At 49.1% G+C, this 21,338-nt stretch overlaps 1 protein-coding gene across 1 annotated transcript in view; it reads right to left on the bottom strand.

Annotated features, from left to right (window-relative positions):
* The window catches only part of SLC15A1 (solute carrier family 15 member 1), a 40,761-nt gene extending 36,191 nt beyond the window's left edge, over positions 1-4,570 (bottom strand). Inside the window, exons 1-4 of the mRNA XM_021718819.1 lie at positions 4,556-4,570; positions 3,952-4,033; positions 3,707-3,848; positions 2,036-2,155 (exon numbers count right to left, since the gene is read on the bottom strand). Coding sequence (XP_021574494.1) covers positions 2,036-2,155; positions 3,707-3,848; positions 3,952-4,033; positions 4,556-4,570 — 359 coding nt within the window. The remainder of the gene's footprint in view (positions 1-2,035; positions 2,156-3,706; positions 3,849-3,951; positions 4,034-4,555) is intronic.
* Positions 4,571-21,338: the final 16,768 nt, after the last annotated feature.

Below are 21,338 nucleotides of genomic sequence, written 5' to 3'. Positions count from 1 at the left end.
CGGGCTCGGTGGCTCAGCCTGAGCCCGCAGGTTCGAGACCAGTCTGGGCAACTTGGCAAGACCTCATCTCTACAGTAAATAAAAAATTAGCTCGGTGGCTCAGCCTGTAATCCCGTGCCTTTGGGAGGCTGAGGTGAGTGGATTGCCTGAGCCCGTGGGTTCAAGACCCGCCTGGGCAACTTGGCGAGACCTCATCTCTACAATAAATCAAAAAATGAGCCGGGTGTGGTAGCGCACGCCTATAGTTCCAGCTACTTGGAAGGCTGAGGTGGAAGGATCACCGGAGCCCAGCAGGTCGAGGCTGCCGTGGCCGGGAGTATGCCACTGCACTCCAGTCTGGGTGACAGAAGGAGACTCCAACTCAAAACAAACAAACAAACAGAAAAGATGAGGTTTCACTATATTGCCCAGGCTGATTGCGAACTCCTGGGCTCAAGCAATCCTCTCACCTCAGCCTCCTAAAGTGCTGGGATTACAGGTGTGAGCCACCATGCCCGGCCCCAACCACCTCTTTAACCTTGATTCCCTCTTAATACAACTTATGTTTAATGTTGCTACTCTAAGCATTTTTTTTTTTGAGTTGGAGTCTCCCTCTGTCGCCCAGACTGAAGTGCAGTGGCATACTCCCAGCCACCACAGCCTCGACCCGCTGGGCTACAGCGATCCTTCCACCTCAGCCTTCCAAGTAGCCAGAACTACAGGCACGCGCTACCATGCCCAGCTAGTTTTTTAAAAATTTATTGTAGAGACGAGGTCTTGCCAAGCGGCCCGGGCGGGTCTCGAACCCGCGGGCTCAGGCAATCCACTTGCCTCGGCCTCCCAAAGTACTGGGATTACAGGCTGAGCCACGGAGCCCGGCCTACTCTAAGCATTTTAAAAGACAACAAAAACATGGCCCACTGAACAGTGGATGCCATTTACTCTTGTGAGAATGTTAGGCATATTCCCATGTACTCCATGAAATAAAAAACAAAAAGCCAAGATTTCTTGAGCTCTCATGACTTGCCAGGTAGTATGCTAGGTGCTGTACCTGGCTTCGTCCTCAACAATCCTATACAAGGTGGGTACTATCACAAATGAGGAAACAGGCATAGAGGCTAAGAAACTTGCTCAAGATCACACAAATAGGAAGGGGCAGAGTCAGAATTTGAACTCAGTCTGGCTCCAAAGTCTATGTTTTTACTCCATATTACAGATTAGAAAACTGAGGCACAGAGAAAATGACTTGTTCAAGTTTGCATAGCTGCTGTGTGGGAGAGCCGGTAGTCAGACACCTGCAGTCTTCGCTGCCAGCCTGTGCTCTCAGTCGCACCCCCCCCACCCACATGGTTCCCTCTGGGCACCACAGGTGTTGAATCAAGAGGCTGAGTCTGGACAGCAATCAGATTGACTGATAAACCAGAAACACAGGGATTGCCAACACTAATTTGAGTTTCTATTATAAGTTCCCAGCCCAGAAGACGATTTATTCATAGATCAGGGGACCGCAGCACAAAACCAGGAAACGAAGTACATCTTTCCAACTGGTCTACCAGGCCAGGCTGCAGTGAAGAGAAATTAGCCCAGCAAAAGAGCATTTGTCAGTAACACTTGCTCTCCAGGGCCCGGCACAAGAGGCAGGAGCAAATATTTAAGAAACTGAACTACTGAAACATAAGCAGAAGTGTGGTACAAGACAGAAAGTCAATGGCATTGGAGCCATGGAGAAGCCTGGTAAAGTTAAGGATCAAGGTCTGTGGGAGTTATGTCCCTCCGGGCAAGGTCAAGACCAACATGGATCCCCTGCCATACGTGGGATATGGTGACCCAGGACAGCCAGACCCCAGGGGAGCAAAGCCTCCTGACAACCATTATTAAAGTGACATACCACAGACCCAACTCAGTACATATAGACAGCCTTCTCCACACCACTCACGAGGGAGGAAAAGCCTCCTGACACCCCCAGTGAAGTTCAAGGAGAAAGATGAAGAATTAAGGCACCCCAAGAAACCCTGGTGGGAGGGTGGGGGCAGGGTGGCAGTGAACATCAACTTACACGTGCACCGGGAGGTTATTGGGAGTCCCATCATGGTCGTGGTCTGTGAGGTCATTAACGGAGCTTACCGCAGTGACTGCTTGTCCAATTGTGTAGATAATGGAGAGAGACACAATGGTCCTATGTTTCAAAGGGTTGAAAGAATCCAAGTTAATTGCACAATATCAGTCCCACCTTCACAACTCACAAGAGCCCAGTCGTGAATACACTTGTCTCTCAAACTTGAGTAAAAACCAATAGCTCTTAGGAAGGCACAAGGTGCAAAGCATAGAGCAAAGTTGTAGCTCGAGGGTCAAGAGAGGGGAAAATTCACTCTGTCTTGCACTATTTGAAACTCAATGTTTCGTATCACCTAAGTGTAGAAATTAGTGTGTATGTCTTTAGACAGCAAGAGTCAACTATCTTGTGGCTGGTAATGATATTTGACCAGGAATGGACCATGGGATACTTCTGTAGCACTGTTTTGAGGGAGTGGATATTCTTGCTTCCGTCCATGCTAGAGCTTGGTTTGGTTTGTTTTCTCCAAAACTCCTGTTGAAATGTGATTCCTAGAGTTGGAGATGGGGTCTAACGAGAAGTATCTGGGTCATGGGGGTGGATTTCTCATAAATATACTAATATTCTTCCCGGAGGGATGAATGAGTTCTCACTCTATTAGTTCCCACAAGAGCTGGTTGGTTGTTTTTGTTTTTGAGTCAGGGTCTTTCTCTGTTGCCCACGCTGGAGTGCAGTGGCATGATCAGGGCTCACTGTAGCCCTGAACTCCTGGGCTCAGTTGATCCTTCTGCCTCGGCCTCCTGAGTAACTGGAACTATAGGCATATGCCACCAAGCCTGGCTAATTTTTTTGATTTTTTTGTAGGGGTAAGGTCTAGCTATGTTGACAGGCTGGTCTCAAACTCCTGGGCTCAAGCAGTCCTCCCTCCTGACTCAACCTTCCACAGTGCTGGGATTACAGGCATGAGCCACCATGCCCAGTCAGGAGCTGGTTGTTAAAAAGAGCGTGGCACATCTCTCCTTCCACTCTCTCACTTCCTCTCTCGCCATGTGATCTCTGCACACACTGACTCCCACTTCAGCTTTTGCCACAAGTGGATGCAGCCTGAGTGTCCCCACCAGATGCCCATCTTCCAGCCAGCAGAACCATGAGCCAAATAGACCTTTTCCATTTGTAAATCTCCCAGTCTCAGGTATTTTTTTATAGCAACACAAGTGGATGAAGACAGTTCGTGTCATTTTTCTGGCCTAGAAGAGCCTCTACTTCCTTCATTAAGTCCTAGGAACCTTTTTCTGATAACCTCCTGCTGGATCTTGGAGTGCTTCCTGCAGGTTTGGGTGAATGACCTCCTTAACAACCTCACACCACGTGTCATCTTGGCCCACTGAGCAGTGTGAGCCCCTCAGCAACCAAGACATACATTAGGGAGTTTCTTGGTTTTCTCAACCCTTAACTCCATGCCTCCGCACAGCATTCATGATAGACAGTATCCCAGATACTATTTCAGGCGTTCGCTAGGCTCTGGAGATATGATATTGAACAGAAACAGGGCTGCAAATGCTCTTCTAAATTTAAGTTCCTTGGTTCTTCATGCCCAGATCCCACTATCCCCAGCCACAAAGCTCACATTTATTTGTTGGTTTGCTTGTGAACAAGAAACTTCCAAACACTCACTTGAACTTTCCCAGCCACGAGTCAGCAATAAGCGCCCCGAGAATCGGCGTCAGGTAGCACAGAGCGATGAATGTATGGTAGATGGCGGTGGACAGATTATCATCCCAGCCAAAGAAATTCCTGAAGTACAGAATCAGGAGTGCTTTCCGCGGGCAGCAGGTGGGGGAAAAGGGGAAACAATGTCAGGACTGGCTGTGATAACTCCCGCTCTTCACTCAAGGGTGAGAAGTGGCTGAAACAGTTACCTCTCATTCCATAGTAGGAGAATCTCTCACAAAACTCGTTGACCACAATGAAGAAGATGCTCAAGGGATAACCAAAGCAACTCTGACAAAAAGGAAAACAGTGTAGAATTGAAATATGCTCTTCATGGCCATGTCCATAGACTAGCAAAGGTGTGAAAAATAGCCAGTGCAGATTCAGAAACTTATCAGTGATTCTCTAGGGATAGAAACTAGAATTTAATTAATTTATTTTTTGTAGAGACAGAGTCTTGCTACATTGCTCAGGCTGGTCTCGAACTCCTGGGCTCAAGCATTCCTCCTGCCTCGACCTTCCAAAATGCTGGGAGTGAACCACTGCCCCCAGCCAAAATTTAAAACTGTTATTCCCTTACATTAATCATTTCACATAGAGACAGCAATGAAATAAAACATCTAGTTTTGTTGTTACTCTGGAAAAAGACTATTGCTGCATTTCCTAAGGAAAAGACGTCTCACACCGTTACTCAGGATTATGCTCTCATCAATGCTAGTTGCACAAGACATGTCTGTTAGGTGAATGAACATTTAGGAGTAAAGCAGATTATAACATTTCCAAAATGAAGATACATGGAGAAGATGCACTCACCCGTGATTTGGACATCCCTGAAAGAGAAACAGAAGGCCAATATTAAAGTCAAGCCACTGGATTCCTAAAAGATCTAAAAATCAACTTTCAATATGACCCCCGCAATCCCTCTACTGGAAATATACCTAGAGGAACTCAAATCACTCTATGAAAAAGGTACCTGCACACGTATGCTTTTTGCAGCATTGTTCACAATAGCAAGAACACGGAACCAACCATACTGCCCATCAAAAGAGGACTGGATTAAAAAAATGGCATTCAGAGCGGCCATTCAGCACCAGCTCCAGCCCACTCCAGGACCCCAGCCTGAGCCTGGCGCTTCTCATCTGGAGTGGAGCCTAGCAACTGAATTTTCTCTCAAGTAACTCCTCGGGCAATTCTTGTGTGCGGTTAGCACAGAGAGGCAGGGACTCAGAGAATCATGCCAAAGCCATTTCCTCCTGAAAACACTTCAAAGGCTTGCCCATTAGTTGAGGTCCTTTGTGGTTCTGTACAAATTTTAGGATTTTTTTTTCTATTTCTATGAAGAATGTCATTGGATCCTGTTATTTTCTGCAACATGGATGAAACTGTAGGACATTATGTTATAAGTCAGGCACAGAAAGACAAATACCGCATATTCTCACTCATATGTGGGAGCTGAAACCATTGCTCTCATGGAGGCAGTGAACAGAATGGTGATTACCAGAGGATGCGAAGGGTGGGGGAGGAGAGATAAAGACAGGCTGGTTTATGGCTACACCCATCCAGTTATATGGAAGGACTAAATCTGGTATTCCATAGCACAAGAGGATGACCATCGTTATCAATAACTTAGTGTACATTTGAACACGGCTAGAGGAGAAGATTTAGAATGTTCCCCCACACAGAGAAATAATCGATACTTAAGGTGATGAATATTCCAACTACCCAGATTTGATCACTACACATTGTATGCCTATATCAAAATGTCACATGTAGCTCATAAATAAATATACAACTATTATGTACCCATAAAAATGTTTTAAGTCCTTATAGCTACCCAGGGATTGCCAACTGCAGAGGGGGTGCCCATTTGAAGAGTAGCTCCCCTGAAAATCAGTGCCTGCCACTGTGGCTTGTGTTCAGAAGACTGACTTTTGTCTGACCCGAGAATCGGTGCTTCCGGCAAGTTCCCAGGTGATGTCGAGGCCCCTGGTCCGGGGACCCCGCTTTGAGGACCCCATGCAGGCTGTGATGTCATGTTGCCCGATGGCTCTTCCCTGGCTCTGAGCACCGGAGAGACCGAGCCAGCAGCCCAGGGCAGACACCGAACACAGGAGCCGGACAGCACACAGACGCCCACTTCCCCTCTGGGGTCCTGCCTCTCAGGCTGGCCGCCTTGTGTTTCATCATGTGTGAGTCCAGGGCCCCATCTCACAAGAAACAAAGCCACAACTCTGGTGGAGGAAATCCCTTCCTGACCCTGCCTGCGGGGCTCCCAGGCCGGCGTCCCCCACCTCCTGGGCCGCCTTCCCCCACAACTCTGGTCATGCTGCGCTGTGGTTGTTTCCTACTCCTTCAGTTCAGCTGCCCCAGTGGCTTTCCACATTTTTGCATTTTTGCCCACTTGAGAGCATTTCAGATGCTATTTTAGTCACCTGAAGGAGAGAAATAAACTCTCTTGGTTTCCAGGTTCCTGTTCCCAGCTCTTCCTGCCTACTACAATTCTGGACAGAGATTCCTCTACGCGAATATGCTGGTTCTCTTCCTCGATAGACTTCCTTGTGCAAAGGGGGCTTCTTCAGGGGGCAACCCATGGCCAGGCATGGTGGCTCATGCCAGTAATCCCATTACCTAGGGAACCCTAGGTAGGAGTATCCTTTGAAGCCAGGAGTTCAAGACCTGCCTGGGCAACATAGCAAGAGCCTGTCTTTACAAAAAAATTTTTTAAATTAGCCAGTCACAGTGGCATGTACCTGTAGTACCAACTACTCAGGAGGCTGAGGCAGGAGAGTCACTTGAGCCCAGGAATTGGAGGTTGCAGTGAGCTATGACAGCATCATGGCACTCCAGCCTGGGCAACAGCAGGAGACCTTGACTCTTTAAAAAAAAAAAAAAAAGTGAGGGGAAGCCCGGGAGTCACCCTGGGATGAGCCTCGGTTCTGGTGCCTTCCAGCTGTGACTTGGGCAAGCCCATTTCTTCTGGAAAGCCCAACAGTCAAATAAGGATGATCTCACCGCCTTGCAGGATTGCTGTGAGAGTTCACATGAACCCCGCCAAGCTCATCGTGTCATTCCGTGAGATGCTACAGCCTCGGAATCTTCAGCCTCCCCTGGTGCCTCCCACACGGTGGAAACTAAATGTCTGTTGAATAAGTTTCTGAAGCCCCCATCGTGTCAGTCACCAAGGCCATGTTCAGATTCAGGCTGGTTCCCTCTTCAGCCCCCTGAAGGCAGCCCCGAATGGATTTCTTTTTTCTTTTTTTTTTTCTTTCTGAGTAGGAGTCTCAATCTGTGGCCCAGGTTGGCGTTCAGTGTCACACTCACAGCTACTGCAGCCTCGACCTGCTGGGCTCAGGTGATTCTTCCATCTCAGCCTTCCAAGTAGCTGAAGCCACAAGCAGGCACCACCATGTCCAGCTAATTTTGACTCCTGTGTGGATTTCATGAACACCCCCATGTACCACTCTGGCTTCTACTGGGCTTGGCCAATGGAGCGCTCTGGGAAGATGAGAGGGAGAGGGGAAAAGTTGGGGTGTTTGTTTTTTATTTTTGGTGCAAGGTCACCTCAGACTGGCTGTGTCACAGGACAGTCACTGATTCTCTGATGTCGGCCGCCTCCACATGACTCTCTCTCTCTCTCTCCTTCCAGGTTTTGGTAGGGTTCCTTCCCATCATCCCTCAGGCCCATGGGGGGTAACAGCGAGACTGCTGCAGGCCCCGTGTGTCCATACCATCATTGATGGCTCTCCGTTCCCCAGCGTCTTCGATAGCACCTCTCTGAGTGTAAACCCTCCTATTCTGAGCATGCCGCCTGTGTCCTGATAAGGCCATGGTGACCCAGTGCACACACTGCAGACCTGTCTTCACCGGGCAAGGAAAGGCACCACTCTCCAAAACAGGAAAGGGTCAATCAGACTAGCACGACTTTGACCAGCTCGCCACAAAGCAGGCTGTTGGTGTCATTCAAGGCCCCGGCCACTGCAATGGTGCTTGGTATTCGTGAGGTCAGAGCAATACGATACAATGTTTTACCAACTTAGACTTTGGATAACACAGTCTTACCATTGACCCCCCCGAAGCCAAAGTGAGAGGTGAGAGACACACAAAAGTCCTTATTGTCCTTGGGATGGGCCTTCCTTAGAAGAGCAGGGGCAGACCTAAAAACCCAAACTCAGCAGAGATCACCCAGAGTTCTGTCTTCTCCAACCCTTCCCCGTGTTCCTCAGTCTTGGTTCTCAGGAAAAGCCTTCACCTTTCCAGAGCAGGACTTATCCTATTTTGCTAAATAAATTATTCAGCCCTCATTATTTGCTAAATAATGGCAAGGCTTTTGTTTACTTCAAACATACCAGGGTTCCAGAAAAGAGACCAGGACACACAGAGAGCGTCTGACAATCAACCACACCCAGAACTAAATTATGGAAAAGGAAATTCCTTAACTTGCTCGGGTGTAAATCTGAGGGTTAGTCCCTAGTCATCGGGGAGGAAGCATTTTATTTTCTGAAAGGTGTGCATTCCAAAGAACGACTTTTATGGCTGCAGGGCAGAGGTTACTAAACTTTTTGCCAACCGAATTCGAAGCTGTCTCCTAGGCACATTGTCCCGGTCAGCGCTTCTTATCTTCATACACCTGTGTCAACAGGATTTCTATCTTAGAAAGCTGTGGCGCAGAAGGGGTGTTTCCACTGAGAGGTGAGGCTGGACACAAATTTCAGCTGTCACAAGGTAGGATTGTATTTGCTGTTGGTATCCTGATGGTCAAATTCAGCGGCATATTGGAGTGGTCCGGTGTTTCCAGCATGACTTTTTGATCCCTTGAGCTAAACTACTGATCAGAGCCAAACCCAGCTTAGAAGCTGACCCCCCGTAGAGCTGATTTAACTGGCACCCGGCACACTGTGACCACTGAATTATTATCACGATCACTATTTTGTTATTATTGTTATTGAGTTGGCGTCTCACTCTGTCACCCAGACTGGAGTGCAGTGGCATGATCACAGCTCACCATAGTCTCGATCTCCTGGGCTCAGGTGATCCTTCCACCTCAGCTTCCCAAGTAGCTGGGATTTACGGGCATGCACCACCATCTCTGGCTAATGATTTGATTTTTTGTAGAGATGAGATTTTGCTATGTTGCCCAGGCTGGTCCTGGACTCAAGCGATCCTCCCACTTTGGCCTCCCAAGTTGCTAGGATTATAGCTATGAGCCACTGTGTCCAGCTATTATTATTATTATTATCATCATCATCATCTTGTTATTATAAGCCTAGCAGTGGTTTTGTCTTTCTTTTGGCTAAATAATTTTATAAAATAATTATATCATATACATTTATATAATTATTGACTTGGGGGTAGAAGTGGAGAGAGATGGGAGACCAGGAGAAAACAAGAGACTCCACTCTTCTCTGCTGCTGAAATGCCCCCGTCTTTATATACGAGGGGAGACCCCCCCAAAACCCGGAATTAACTGATAAAAGATTGTGTATTTATTCTTTAATGTTTAAATGTCAGTCACCTTCAGAGTAATCTCCATTTGATGTAATACGCCTATCGAGGTGCTTTTTGCACAGTATTTGAACTCATCAATCTTGATGCCTTTTAGTGCTTCTGCTGTTTTTTGTTTCGCCTCTTCCACATCAGCAAAACGTTTCCCTTTGAGAGTTTTTTTAATCCAGAGAAACAAAAAACAGTTGCTCAGGACGAGAGCAGGCGAATAGGGAGGGTGAGGCATGGAGGTCCTGTTGTTTTTGGTCCAAAACTGCTGGACATAGCCGGGCTCGGTGGCTCAGCCTGTCATCCCGCGCCTTTGGGAGGCTGAGGTGAGTGGATTGCCTGAGCCCGTGGGTTCGAGATCCGCCTGGGCATCGAGACCTCATCTCTATAATAAATCAAAAAATCAGCCAGGCGTGATAGCGCATGCCTGTAATTCTGGCTACTCGGAAGGCTGAGGCGGAAGCATCGCCGGAGCCCAGCAGATCGAGTCTGCGGTGGCCGGGAGCGGCCACTGCACTCCAGATTGGGTGACAGAGTGAGACTCCAACTCAAAAAAAAAAACAAAAAAACAAAAACAAACAAACAAACAAAACAAACTGCTGGACACTCAGCATGGTATAGGCAGGTGTGCTTGTAAATCACCCATCCTGAAATGGACAAACGCGTTGAAAGAATCCCCCCCAAAAAATTTACTGAAGCTGAACACAGCCTTTCACAACAACGCTAGCTGGTACACAGATGCCGATGGGTTCCTAGGACACTTACCTAGGGGGGAGGCCTGTACCACAAGGGGCCTGCCCTCCAAAATATAATTCCTATTTTTTAGGGTCCACCCCTTGTAAAGTACGCTCCATATTTTGAACCATTTGGGCCTATAAACTTTTAAATGCGTTATTACCTAGAAACGGACAACTCCCTCAGCACCAAGGAGGGCAGAGAGAGTGCACTTCCAGGAGTTGAACTGACTTGGGAAGTTGGCAGGAGCAGAGCATTTTGCAGAGGTTGAAGACGGAAGCCCTCGTCTCAGGGAAGGGAGAAAACAGCTTCTACTGCCACCAAACATCAAGGTGAGGGAATCACATAAGTTTCATGTGATGTTCCAGGGACATGTTTCTGCAGTTGCAAAGTGTGACAGACAGGACTGTGGTTCCCCCAGAGAAGTCCACATCCTCGTTGCTGGAATTTGTAGACATTTTCTTTCCGTGGCAAAGGGGGACTTTGCAGATGTGATTAAGTGCCGGGCTTAGATGTGGGGAGTTGCTCTTGGATGATCTAAGTGGACCCAATATAATCGCGAGTGTCCTGAAAAGAGTCAGAGGACGAGATGTGAAGGTCGAAACAGGGAGGCGATGGCAATTGCTGGAGGGGTCCATGAGCCAGAGAATGTGGTGGCCTCCAGAAGCCAAGAGCCAGGAACCAGATTCCCCCAGAGCCTTTAGATACAGCCTTGGTACACCTGGATTTCAGCCCAGTAAGATTCACTGCGGACTTGACCTCCAGAGCTGTAAGATGGCACTGTTTGTTTGAATTGGGGTCTCTGTCACCCAGCGGTGGCAACATCACAAGTCACAGCAGCTTCGACCTCCTGGGCAGTGGCACCATCATGGCTCACTGCCGTCTCGAACTCCTCAGCCTCCCGAGTAGCTGGACTACAGATGCACACCACCATAACTGGCTATGTTTTTTTTTTTTATGTTTCGTAGAGACAAGACCTGGCTATGTTGCCCAGGCTGCTCTCAAACTCCTGGGCTCAAGCAATCCTCCTGTCTCAGACTCCCAAAGCGCTGGGATTACAGGTGTGAGCCACTACACCTGGCCTGACTTTTCACTCGAGCTGCTTTTTCAGTGCATGTTGCCATACTGTGCACTACGCAGGAGCAAAGGCGATTCCGGAACCCACTGCTCCAGCACAGCACTAGAAAACTGGAGGAGAAAACAGGCCTGGAGCAAGGAGGGGCTTGCTGGGTGCAGCTGCTGCAGGACATCACCCACTCTGCTTTTAATCGCATTGTCTTGGTTCTGTCTCATCATTCACCAGGGCTACCATGACCAGCAGACTCCCCGTCTCACCTGGTCTGTCCACTGTCCACACCGCTGACCGAGCTTCCCTGAGAACCTTGCTCTCAGACTTTGCATGCTCTCTCGTTCCTGCAGGGAAAGCCCTTCTCCTCGGCCTGGCATTCAAGGCCTGGGTCTGGCGGCAGCTCCCTCCACCTCCACCCCAGCTGACCGGCCATATGACTTGTTCCAATGACTTGTCCCAATTCTCTCTCCACGCTGGGCCCTTCCAGAACCCCATGCACTATGTGGGCTCTCTCCTTCTCCCTTGGCCTCCCAAATCCTCCCTCCCCATTCAGGGCCTTTTTATATCCTTAAAGCTGTCCCTGGAAGAGTGAGCTGGTCCAACTCTGAAAAATGTCTCAGAGTCTCACATAACATGATCTTCTCTCTCTCTCTTTTTTTGGTCAGGGTCTCACTCTGTCACTCAGATTGGAGTGCAGTGACGCAATCATGGCTCACTATAGCCTCAAACTCCTGGGTTCAGGGGTCCTGTGTCTGGAAAACTGTTCTGTATTTTTGTAGAGATGAGATCTTGCTGCATTGCCCAGGCTGGTCTTGAGCTCCTGGTCTCAAGCCTCAAGCCTCCTGCCTCGGCCTCCCAAAGTGCTGGGATTACAGTCATGGACCACAATGCCCGGGCTTTCCCTTTTTTTTTTTTTTTTTAGAAAATAAAGTGTGTGCCACTTCAAAAAGAAGCATCTATACTAGACCCAGCTGTGATTTTCCTGAGGGGACAGGAGGAAGCAGGATGTGGTATCTGGTGCTGCACATTTGGTTTGATTTTTTTGTTTTTTTCCAAAATGGATACACTTTGATCAAGCCATAAAAAGTGCTTTTCTTTCCTGAGATGGGCTATTCCACCCTCAAAGTCAGGATAGCTTTAGAGCAAGTACTGTGCCTGTCACCAAAGCCCTTGTTTCTAGAGTGGCTCTTGGGAGGCCTGTTTCTTGCCTGGTTTGATGATTTATTATTTTGTTTCTACTTCAGTTGGAATGTTTTGCCACATGTCCCATTCTCAGATGGGTCCATATGGCACTTTTTGTGTGAGTTAGAAAGGTGTGATCTCAGCCATTGCCTTGCTAGACTCTGGTGTGGCCATGTGTTCTTTGAGCTACTATCGCCATGCTTCCTGGCTTTGGCTCCCTCCCCCACCTTGGGGAGGTGAATCTTCTCTCTCCCTTCTCTTTCTCTAATTTACTTTTAAATAAATTTTTCTTTTTTTAACCTCAAAAAAAAAAAAAAAAAAGAAAGAAAGGTGTGATCTTAGCCGGGCACGGTGGCTCACACCTGCAATTTCAGCACTTTGGGAGGCTGAGATGGTAGGACTGCCTAAGCCCAGGGGTTGGAGACCAGCGTGGGTAACTTGGTGAAACCTCGTCTCTGCAATAAATCAAAAACTTAGCCAGGAATGGTGGCATGCGCCCATAGTTCCGGCTACTTGGAAGGCTGAGGTGGAAGGATCGCCTGAGCCCAGCAAGTCGAGGCTGCGGTGGCCGTGAGCATGCCACTGCCCTCCAGCCTGGGTGACAGAGTGAGACTCTGACTCAAAAAAAAAAGTGTGATATTGTAGACCAAATGCCACCAGAGGCCTGGCTTGGCGAGCGGACAGGGGCTCTGTTCTAATCAGCAAGGTGGTCCCTGGTGGCTGTGTCCCTTGGTGAATGGGCATGGGCTGCATTCCAGCCCCGGGTCCTCTTGGTGGGCTGTCAGGAAGGCATGACCTGCACACCTGTGGGCAGGGCATGCCCTGTCTCAATGTTCTCCACAGAAATAGCTTCCTTCCCACAGCTCCTTCTTCCCTGCTAGGCAAGGATCTACTGACCTTTGGATACATCAACAAGTCACGACATAAACACAGAACAAGCTGAGGCAGAGCGTTCAGAAGGCCGCTTTCACCAAACTTCTGGCTGTCTTTCCTGCACCACTGCTGAAAGCAAATGAGTTGCCAGGCCTTCGAGAGCAAAGAGGGTCAACTCAGGCCTTCGAGGATGAAGAGAGTTAATTTGGGCCTTTGGGGAAAAGAGGGTCAACCCAGGCCTTTGAGGACAAAGAGGGTCAACTTGGGCCTTTGAGAGCAAAGAGAGTCAACTCAGTCCTTCAGGGACAAAGAGAGTCACCTCAGGCTTTCGAGAGCAAAGACAGTCAACTTAGACCTTCAAGGATGAAGAGTCAACTCGGGCCTTTGAGGACAAAGAGGGTCAATTTGAGGACCTTTGAGAACAAAGAGGGTCAACTCAGGCCTTCGAGGATGAAGAGAGTCAACTTGGGCCTTTGAGGACAAAGAGGGTCGATCTGGGCCTTTGAGAGCAAAGAGGGTCAACTCAGGCCTTCAAAGATGAAGAGAGTCAACCTGGGCCTTCGAGGATGAAGAGAGTCGACTTGGGTCTTAGAAAATGAAGCTAGTCAACTCAGGCCTTCAAGAGTGAAGAGAGTCATCTGGGGTCTTCCAGGACAAAGAAGGTCAACTACACCCTAACGGCAGGAAACCACTTTGGAATGTGGGGAAACCAGTGCTAAAGGGAAAATGCTATCAAGTGACTTGGCATGACCCCACTGGAGGCAACAGCTCAGCCCCGAGGACCTCATGCTCAGGCCAGCAGGCCAAGGCTTGACTGTGGCCGATCTCAGACCTGGCAGGCGCCTTGTGCTTGTGGCCCTCCGGGAACATGGGAAGATGGGAGGCTGTCCCCAGGGTCCTGGCGAGGTGGGGAACTTTCTGCCCAGGAACACAAAACCTCCCAGCTGCCGTCTGGCATGGCCTCCTCACACTTGGCGAAGCTGTCCTCGGGTGCCTGCTGTCATGTGCAGCATGGACCAGAAACGGCATGGTCTGTGTGAGCCATAAGCTGTCACCCCGTGCCTCTCCCGCCATTATTCAAGCCCTGCTCTGCCTCATGGGTGCTTACAGCCCTGCCTCTGCCTTTCTAGAAAACAACTCCTCCCTCAGCTTGGTGTCTGTGGCTCCAGCTTGTGGGGGTCAGTATATGAGTTTTCTCAGGCTGCCTTAGGGCCTCCAACTTGGTGGCTTAAGCAGCAGAATCATACTGCCTTGTAGCTGCGGAGGCTGGAAGTCTGAGGTCAAGGTTGGGAGGGTCAGTTCCTTCAGGTACCGTTGGAGAGAATCTGTCCCAAGTCCCTCCCCGTTGCCATCTTGGGTGTCCCTCAGCTTGTAGAAGCATTCCCTCAACGCTAGTTACAGCTTATGCAGTGTTCTCCCTGTGTATGGCCTCTGGGTCCAGATTTCCTCTTCTTTTTTTTGAGTCAGAGTCTCACTCTGTCGCCCGGGCTGGAGTGCAGTGGCACACTTACAGCCGTGCTGGGCTCAGGGCGATCCTTCTGCCTCAGCCTTCCAAGTAGCCGGAACTATAGACACGCACTACCACACCTGGCTAATTTTTGATTTATTCTAGAGACGAGGTTTCGCCAAGTTGCCCGGGCTGGTCTCGAACCCGCGGGCTCAGGCAATCCACTCGCCTTAGCCTCCCAAAGTGTGGGATTACAGGCTGAGCCACTGAGCCTAGCCTTGATTTCCTTTTCCTATAAGAACATAAATCATATCAGATTAGGGCCCACCCTGGTGTGACCTCATCTTAACCAATTACAATGGTTACAAGCCTATTCCCACATAAGGCCACATTCTGAGATACTGGGGTTTCGGGTATCAACACTTGAATTTTGGGGATCCGCAATTCAATTGTGACAGTCCGAGGTCATCCACACAGTGGACAATGAGTGGATAAGGTTACAGATGTCCTCCTGCCTTTCAAAAAAGTTTCAACACGTGACTGTCTAAAATCAGGCCTAACAGGCCCAGGATGGTCTTGTAAATTTCCTATGACTTTCAGCTTCTTGTTCCCATAAGCACAGACATGGATCTCTGAATGCCATTCCTGTCCTCCTCCAGGAAGAAAGGGTCTCTCCAGGCACCAGGATCCAGTCACCTTTGGACATGCTGAGACATTATTCCCAGCCTGCTCTCAACTGCAGGGAATAATCTGAACCAGAGAGCGCTCCAGGGTTAATATGTAGTGAGCTGTTCTGCAAAACAGAAGAACCCGGTGACTGTCCCAAGTTCGGCCTCTACCTGAGTGCTCAGGTGAGGTGATTTTCCTGGGTGTTAACACAGCAACCCTTGCTCTCCAATTCTTTCCTTTCTCTACACCTGGATTTTTTTTTGGCAGGTTCTCACTCTGTCACCCAGGCTAGAGTGCAGTGACACAATCACAGCTCACCACAGCCTCAACTTCAGATCATCCTCTCACCTCAGTCTCCCAAGTAGCTGGGACTACAGGTGTAACCACACTACACCTGGTTGATTTTTTAAATTTTGGGGGGAAATAGTTTCTCACTGCATTACCCAGGTTGATCTGGAATTCCTGGGCTCAAGCAATCCTCCTGCCTTGGCCTCCCAAAGTGCTGGGATTACAGGTGTGAGCCACCACGCTCTGCATACATGTCACTAAATTAAAAGGAACCCATCTCCCAGTCTTTTGCATGGGTTGTTTTCGAGGCAATTAAGTGAAAGACCCTACCTGTTAAAACACAAAGATTTTTTTTTTTTTTACTTTTTCATGATAAATCGTGACTAGAAAAAACTACTTTACAATCATGCTAAATGTGACATTTGGCTGCCATTGACAGTGGCTGCACTCGGACAGAGGGACTAGAGCAGAGGAGCAGCCCGGCCGGGGGACACAGCCCCGCTTATAGCAAACCCCATGGTGAGATGACCCCACAGTCCAGGTTCCTCCATGACAGAGTTCAGCATCTGGAACTAGAGGACAAAGGTGCAGAAGAGCGACTCCCTGGCTCTCGGTGTCGCAACCCCAGGACTGAGTCAACCGCTCTCTCTCACCACCTGTGAGTCCTGACCTCCCGCTTTCACCATCGCCAGGGAGGAATGTGGAGAGGCCCCGTGTCCTCCTCCTTGCTTTTATTTCCTTATAGCCTTCCTTGGCACACCTGTCCACTTTCCCTCCTGAAAGGGATGGAATTCAGGTGCTACTGTGGCCAGGAGCTGCCTACCCTGAGACGTAGGAACACAGCTGACCCGGCAGTCCCAGCTCCACGGTTCCATGTCATGCCCCTCTGTCATGAGCAGCCCTGCTATGGCAACCCGAATGGCTGCCCCTTGCTTTTAAATTTTGAGTCAGAATCTCACTCTGTCACCCAGGCTGGATGGCGTACAGGGGCTCGATCACGACTCACTGCAGCCTCGACCTCCTGGGCTCAGGCGATCCTTCCGCCTCAGCCTCTCGAATAACTGGGGCTACCTGCACACCACCATGCTCGGCTGATTTTTTTTATTTGTATTTTTTGTGGAGACGAGGTCTCGCTATGTTGCCCAGGCTGGTCTCGGTCTCTCGGGCTCAAGCGATCCCCTCGCCTTGGCCTCCCAAAGTGCTGGGATTACAGGTGTGAGCCACCGTGCCCGGCGGCTGTCCCTTCGGTTGGTGAGGTTTCCCGGTAGCTCCCTGTCATCTGGGGAAGCCCTCGGATTCATTCTCCATTTTTTTATTGGAAGGGTTCAGCAACTCAAAAGCAGTAGAAAAAGGATCAGTCCAAAAAGCCAAGTACACAACAAATTGAATACGTCTACTCAGGACATGCCGTAGAGCTGTGAAGGACAAGGCACACATTTGGTATCACCTTTAACGCTGGCAAATCCCTCCACGTCGACCAGACACTCCTGGCTGCTGCCTCCCCTGGTCTCATGGAACCTCATTTCCCTCAGCTGTAATTCAGGGTGGAAAACTGCGGGCTGAGGTTGCCCCGTGAAGATATGAATTTCCTCAAGGCCGGATTAATCTCTGCTCTCACATGGTAAACAAACCCCTGGGCAAAGAAGTGTTTTACGTCTGCCCTGGCCCGCCCAGTGACACCACACCGACTTATCACTCATTCACTCCTACTTATGTTCTTCAGACAGCGCTGACAGGCTCATCATCACACTCTACCTGCTAATTTACCCGGACTTCCCCATCATGGGAATGTGCCCACACAGACAAGCCAAGGGCCACACTCTACTAGCTCTTTCCACAGAATTTTTTTTCCACAGAATCATTTTTAGGGCGCAGTGGAAACGTGGATGTGGCCTGTCATTTAGAGTCACTCGGAGCCGTGGTTCTCAAAGCGTGGTTCTGGGTCCAGCGGCACCAACACTACCTGGGAACTGGCCCAGATGGAAATTCTTGGGCTCTTCCCCAGACCTACTGAACCAGAGACTTCAGGGGCGGGGCCCAGCCTCCTGCTGGCACAAGCCTTCACCCAGGTGAGCCTGAGGCACGCTGAAGTGTGCAAACCACGGACTCAGAGTAGTATCAACTTGAAAGAACCCAATGTTGGAAGGCGTCTCTTCTTGCTGCTGGTTGCGGGGGAGAAGGTTTTCCCAGAGGTCATATGCCAGAGGCCCCATTCGGTGTGGTGTGACCTCAACTCCTGGCTGGACATTTCCAGCTTGTAGTAGGAACACCAGCTTTACTGGTACTTCGACATTGTTCTTGAGTTGACCCAAGAGCTCACAGGAAGAGGAAAGAATGCAGAAGGACTTTGAAAGGGCTAGATATGAGCCGCCTTCAAGGCTGGTCCATCAATCTCCATTCAGGCAGGAAGTTGATTTGTGGCTGGGCGTGGTGGCTCACGCCTGTAATCCCAGCAATCCCACAGATTGCTTAAGTCCAGGAGTTCGAGACCAGCCCAAGCACCATAGCAAGACCTCATCTCTACCAAAAAAAAATATAAATTAGCTGGGTACGGTGGCGTGTGCCTGTAGTCCCAATGACTCGGGAGGCTGAGGTGGAAGGATCACTTGAGCCCAGGAGGTTGAGGTCGTGGGGAGCTGTGACTGTGTCACTGCACTCCAGTCTGACAATGGTGAGACTCCCAACTCAAAAAAAAAGAAAGAAAGAGAAAGAAGTCGACTTGAAAAAACTAATCAGAATCATATACCAGGCCAACCAGGAAGCTGAGATCTATGGGGGGGGGCGGCTGGGAGGGCAGAAATATGATAAAGCACCCTTCATGAAGTGAACACATCTCTCAAATCAACCTGGAGGCCTTGTCAGACGGAGGCAGGAGCTTGCTTCACAGAACTTGAAGCCACATGCCTAATTTTCAGATTCAAGTTATCACAGACCTTTGCTAAGTGTTGGATACGGGAGTGAGGTGAGGTGAGAAGGAAGAGGCCAAGTAGTTGAAACTGTCAGCAAAAGCACCCCCAGCCCTGCAGAGATCTCAGTGGCTGTTTTCTCCTTCTAGCCTATTAAGCTCACACCTGTAATCCCAGCACTTTGGGAGGCCGAGGTGGGGGGACTGCTTGAACCCTGGAGTTCAAGACCAGCTTGGGCAACATAGTGAGACCGCCCATCTCTACAAAAAAGAAAAAAAAATCGCCAGGAGCAGTGACACGTGCCTGTCATCCCAGCAACTTGGGAGGCTGAAGTACAGGAGGTCAAAGTCATGCCTCAGCTGTGATCGTACCATTGCAGTCCAGCCTGGGTAAACAGAATGAGACCCTGTCTCGGAAAAAAAGAAAAAAAAAGAAGAAGACGTTCTCTGCCATTTGAATCTAATTCAACCGGACAGCCCTTGGGGAAACAATCCTCTCTTCACCTTGAATCTGATAAGCACCGGGATACTTTAAAGCAAGGGTCAGCAAACTATGGACCAAATCTGACCCATTGTCTGATTCTGCATGGCTTAAGGATGGTTTTTTTTTTAATAATTGGGGAAAAAAACCAAAAGATTATTTTGTGCATATGAAAATTATATAAAATATCAATGCCAAGGTCTATAAATAAAGATTTTATTGAAATAGCTCCACCCATTTGTTTACATATGATCTGCGGCTGCTTTTGGGTTGAGAAGTTGCCAGAAGCACATGGCCCCATGGGTCAAAGTATTTACCACTTGGCCCTGTCTAGAAGAGATTGCCAACCCCTGCTTTAAAACAAAGGTCTGTGGTTCATGATCCCAACAAGATCACTACCCAGTTTAGCTATGCATCGTCACATCCAAAGTAGCTTTTTCTGTATCTCGTTTGTGGTTGTGAATTCTCCTTGTGAAAGCTAAGTCTACTACGTGTTTCAAGGGTACAGTTTTGAATCTCACCCCACCCTTCACTGTCCTGCTCATTCAGAACGTCTGTCTGTCTGTCCCTACTCCTGGGGGCAGTGAAAGCACCCTGTGTGACCATTTGTTCCAGTTCCACAGCAGGATAGAAACTGCGACTCAGGGCACCGTTTTCTCTAAGAAGCATGTTCTGTTTTTTGCCTCCTATCTCATTCACCAAGTGTCCCAAGGGTTTCCCCTTCAGTCACCAGGGAATTCGAAACTATTTTGACATAATCTAAGAACCAAAGACCTGTTTGTTTGTTTGGGTTTGAGTCGGGATCTCACTCTGCTGCCCAGGCTGGAGTGCAGTGGCAGGATCACAGCTCACCGCAGCCCTGACCTCTTGAGCTCAGACAATCCTCCCACCTCAGCCTCCCGAGTAGCTGGGACTTTGGGAGGCTGAGGTAGGAGGATCGCCAGAGGTCTCAAACTCCAGGGTTCAAGCAATCCTCCTCCGTCAGCTTCCCAAAGTGCTGGGATTACAGGCATGAGTCACCACACCCGACCAAAGATCTGTTCTTCAGAGGATAAGTGACAATTTTTTAAAAACTATTTTTTTCATTTAGCGATCAACACCCTTGATATTGAAACTTTGAGGTGACGACGACGGTAAAAATCAAACTGGGGTCTGCACATCACTTTTTGTTGTTATTCACATGCGATGCCAATATCAGTTGAAGAAACAAACAAAAAAACATGTAAGGACCGTTAACAAACTAGAAAGCATCTCTTGATTTGGAACTTCAAAAGCCAACCCTATATTCATTCACCAGGCAGCTGCCTTGAACAACTGGGTGTAAACCACCTGTTAGGAATTCTCAATACAGGTCAGGGAAGTCAACACAACACGTGGGGTCACCAGCACGAGTTCTTGAGAGCACCTCCCAGCCAAGTGACAAGTGAGTGGTGTCTGAGAGCGGGTCCCAGAGCTCCAGCCCCAGGTGTCTTCTGCGGAGCTGAACTCTGTTGGCGACAGTCTGCTGACAGCTTCCTCCCAAGAGGGAAGCTGCAGTCTTTCTGGAACAAGCACTATTAGCCACAATTAAAAGCCCAAAGTGTGACCCACTCATGGCTTTTCCTTCCAAGCCATAGTATAGCATCCAATAGGCAGTAGGAGCCCTGAGAGCCTGGGGACAATGACACACCCAGCCCACTGCAGCAGTGAGATGGCCACCGACATCCCTGTCCAATGGCTGAGGAAGTCGAGCCGCCAAAGATTTCACCTTATTGAAGCAAGATCCGAGGGTAGCCAGTGGTAGAACTGGATTATAAACCAGGCCGGCTAAGCTCAGATGCCCTCTCGACCACGTGGCCACATCCTCCACAGAAGTGGCGGCCCAGCTTTGAGGGAGTCACTTGATCTAGCTTTCCCATTTAAAGAAGGAAGAGGGCTGGGCTGATGGCTGACTTCTTGGGGCTTTGGCTCTCTGGGGCTGCATGAATTCTCTCTGGGGTTGCATTAATTCTCTCTGGGATTGCATGAATTCTCTCAGGGGCTACATTCATTCTCTCCGGAGCTGCATTAGTTCTCTCTGGGGCCGCATGAGTTCTCTCTGGGGCTGCATTAATTCTCTCTGGGGTTGCATTTATTCTCTCTGGGATTGCATGAATTCTCTCTGGGGTTGCATTAATTCTCTCTGGGATTGCATGAATTCTCTCAGGGGCTACATTCGTTCTCTCTGGGGCCGCATTAGTTCTCTCTGGGGCCGCATGAGTTCTCTCTGGGGCTGCATTAATTCTCTCTGGGGTTGCATTTATTCTCTCTGGGATTGCATGAATTCTCTCTGGGGTTGCATTAATTCTCTCTGGGATTGCATGAATTCTCTCAGGGGCTACATTCGTTCTCTCCGGAGCCGCATTAGTTCTCCCTGGGGCCGCACGAGTTCTCCCTGGGGCTGCATTAATTCTCCCTGGGGCTGCATTAATTCTCCCT

The sequence above is a fragment of the Carlito syrichta genome, unplaced genomic scaffold, assembly GCF_000164805.1.
Source record: "Carlito syrichta isolate Samal-C Ts95f unplaced genomic scaffold, Tarsius_syrichta-2.0.1 Scaffold313642, whole genome shotgun sequence".
In the NCBI taxonomy this organism is placed as follows: Eukaryota; Metazoa; Chordata; class Mammalia; order Primates; family Tarsiidae; genus Carlito; species Carlito syrichta.
The sequence above is the reverse complement of the archived record's forward strand: the minus strand, read 5'-3'. Positions and strand labels throughout refer to the sequence as shown.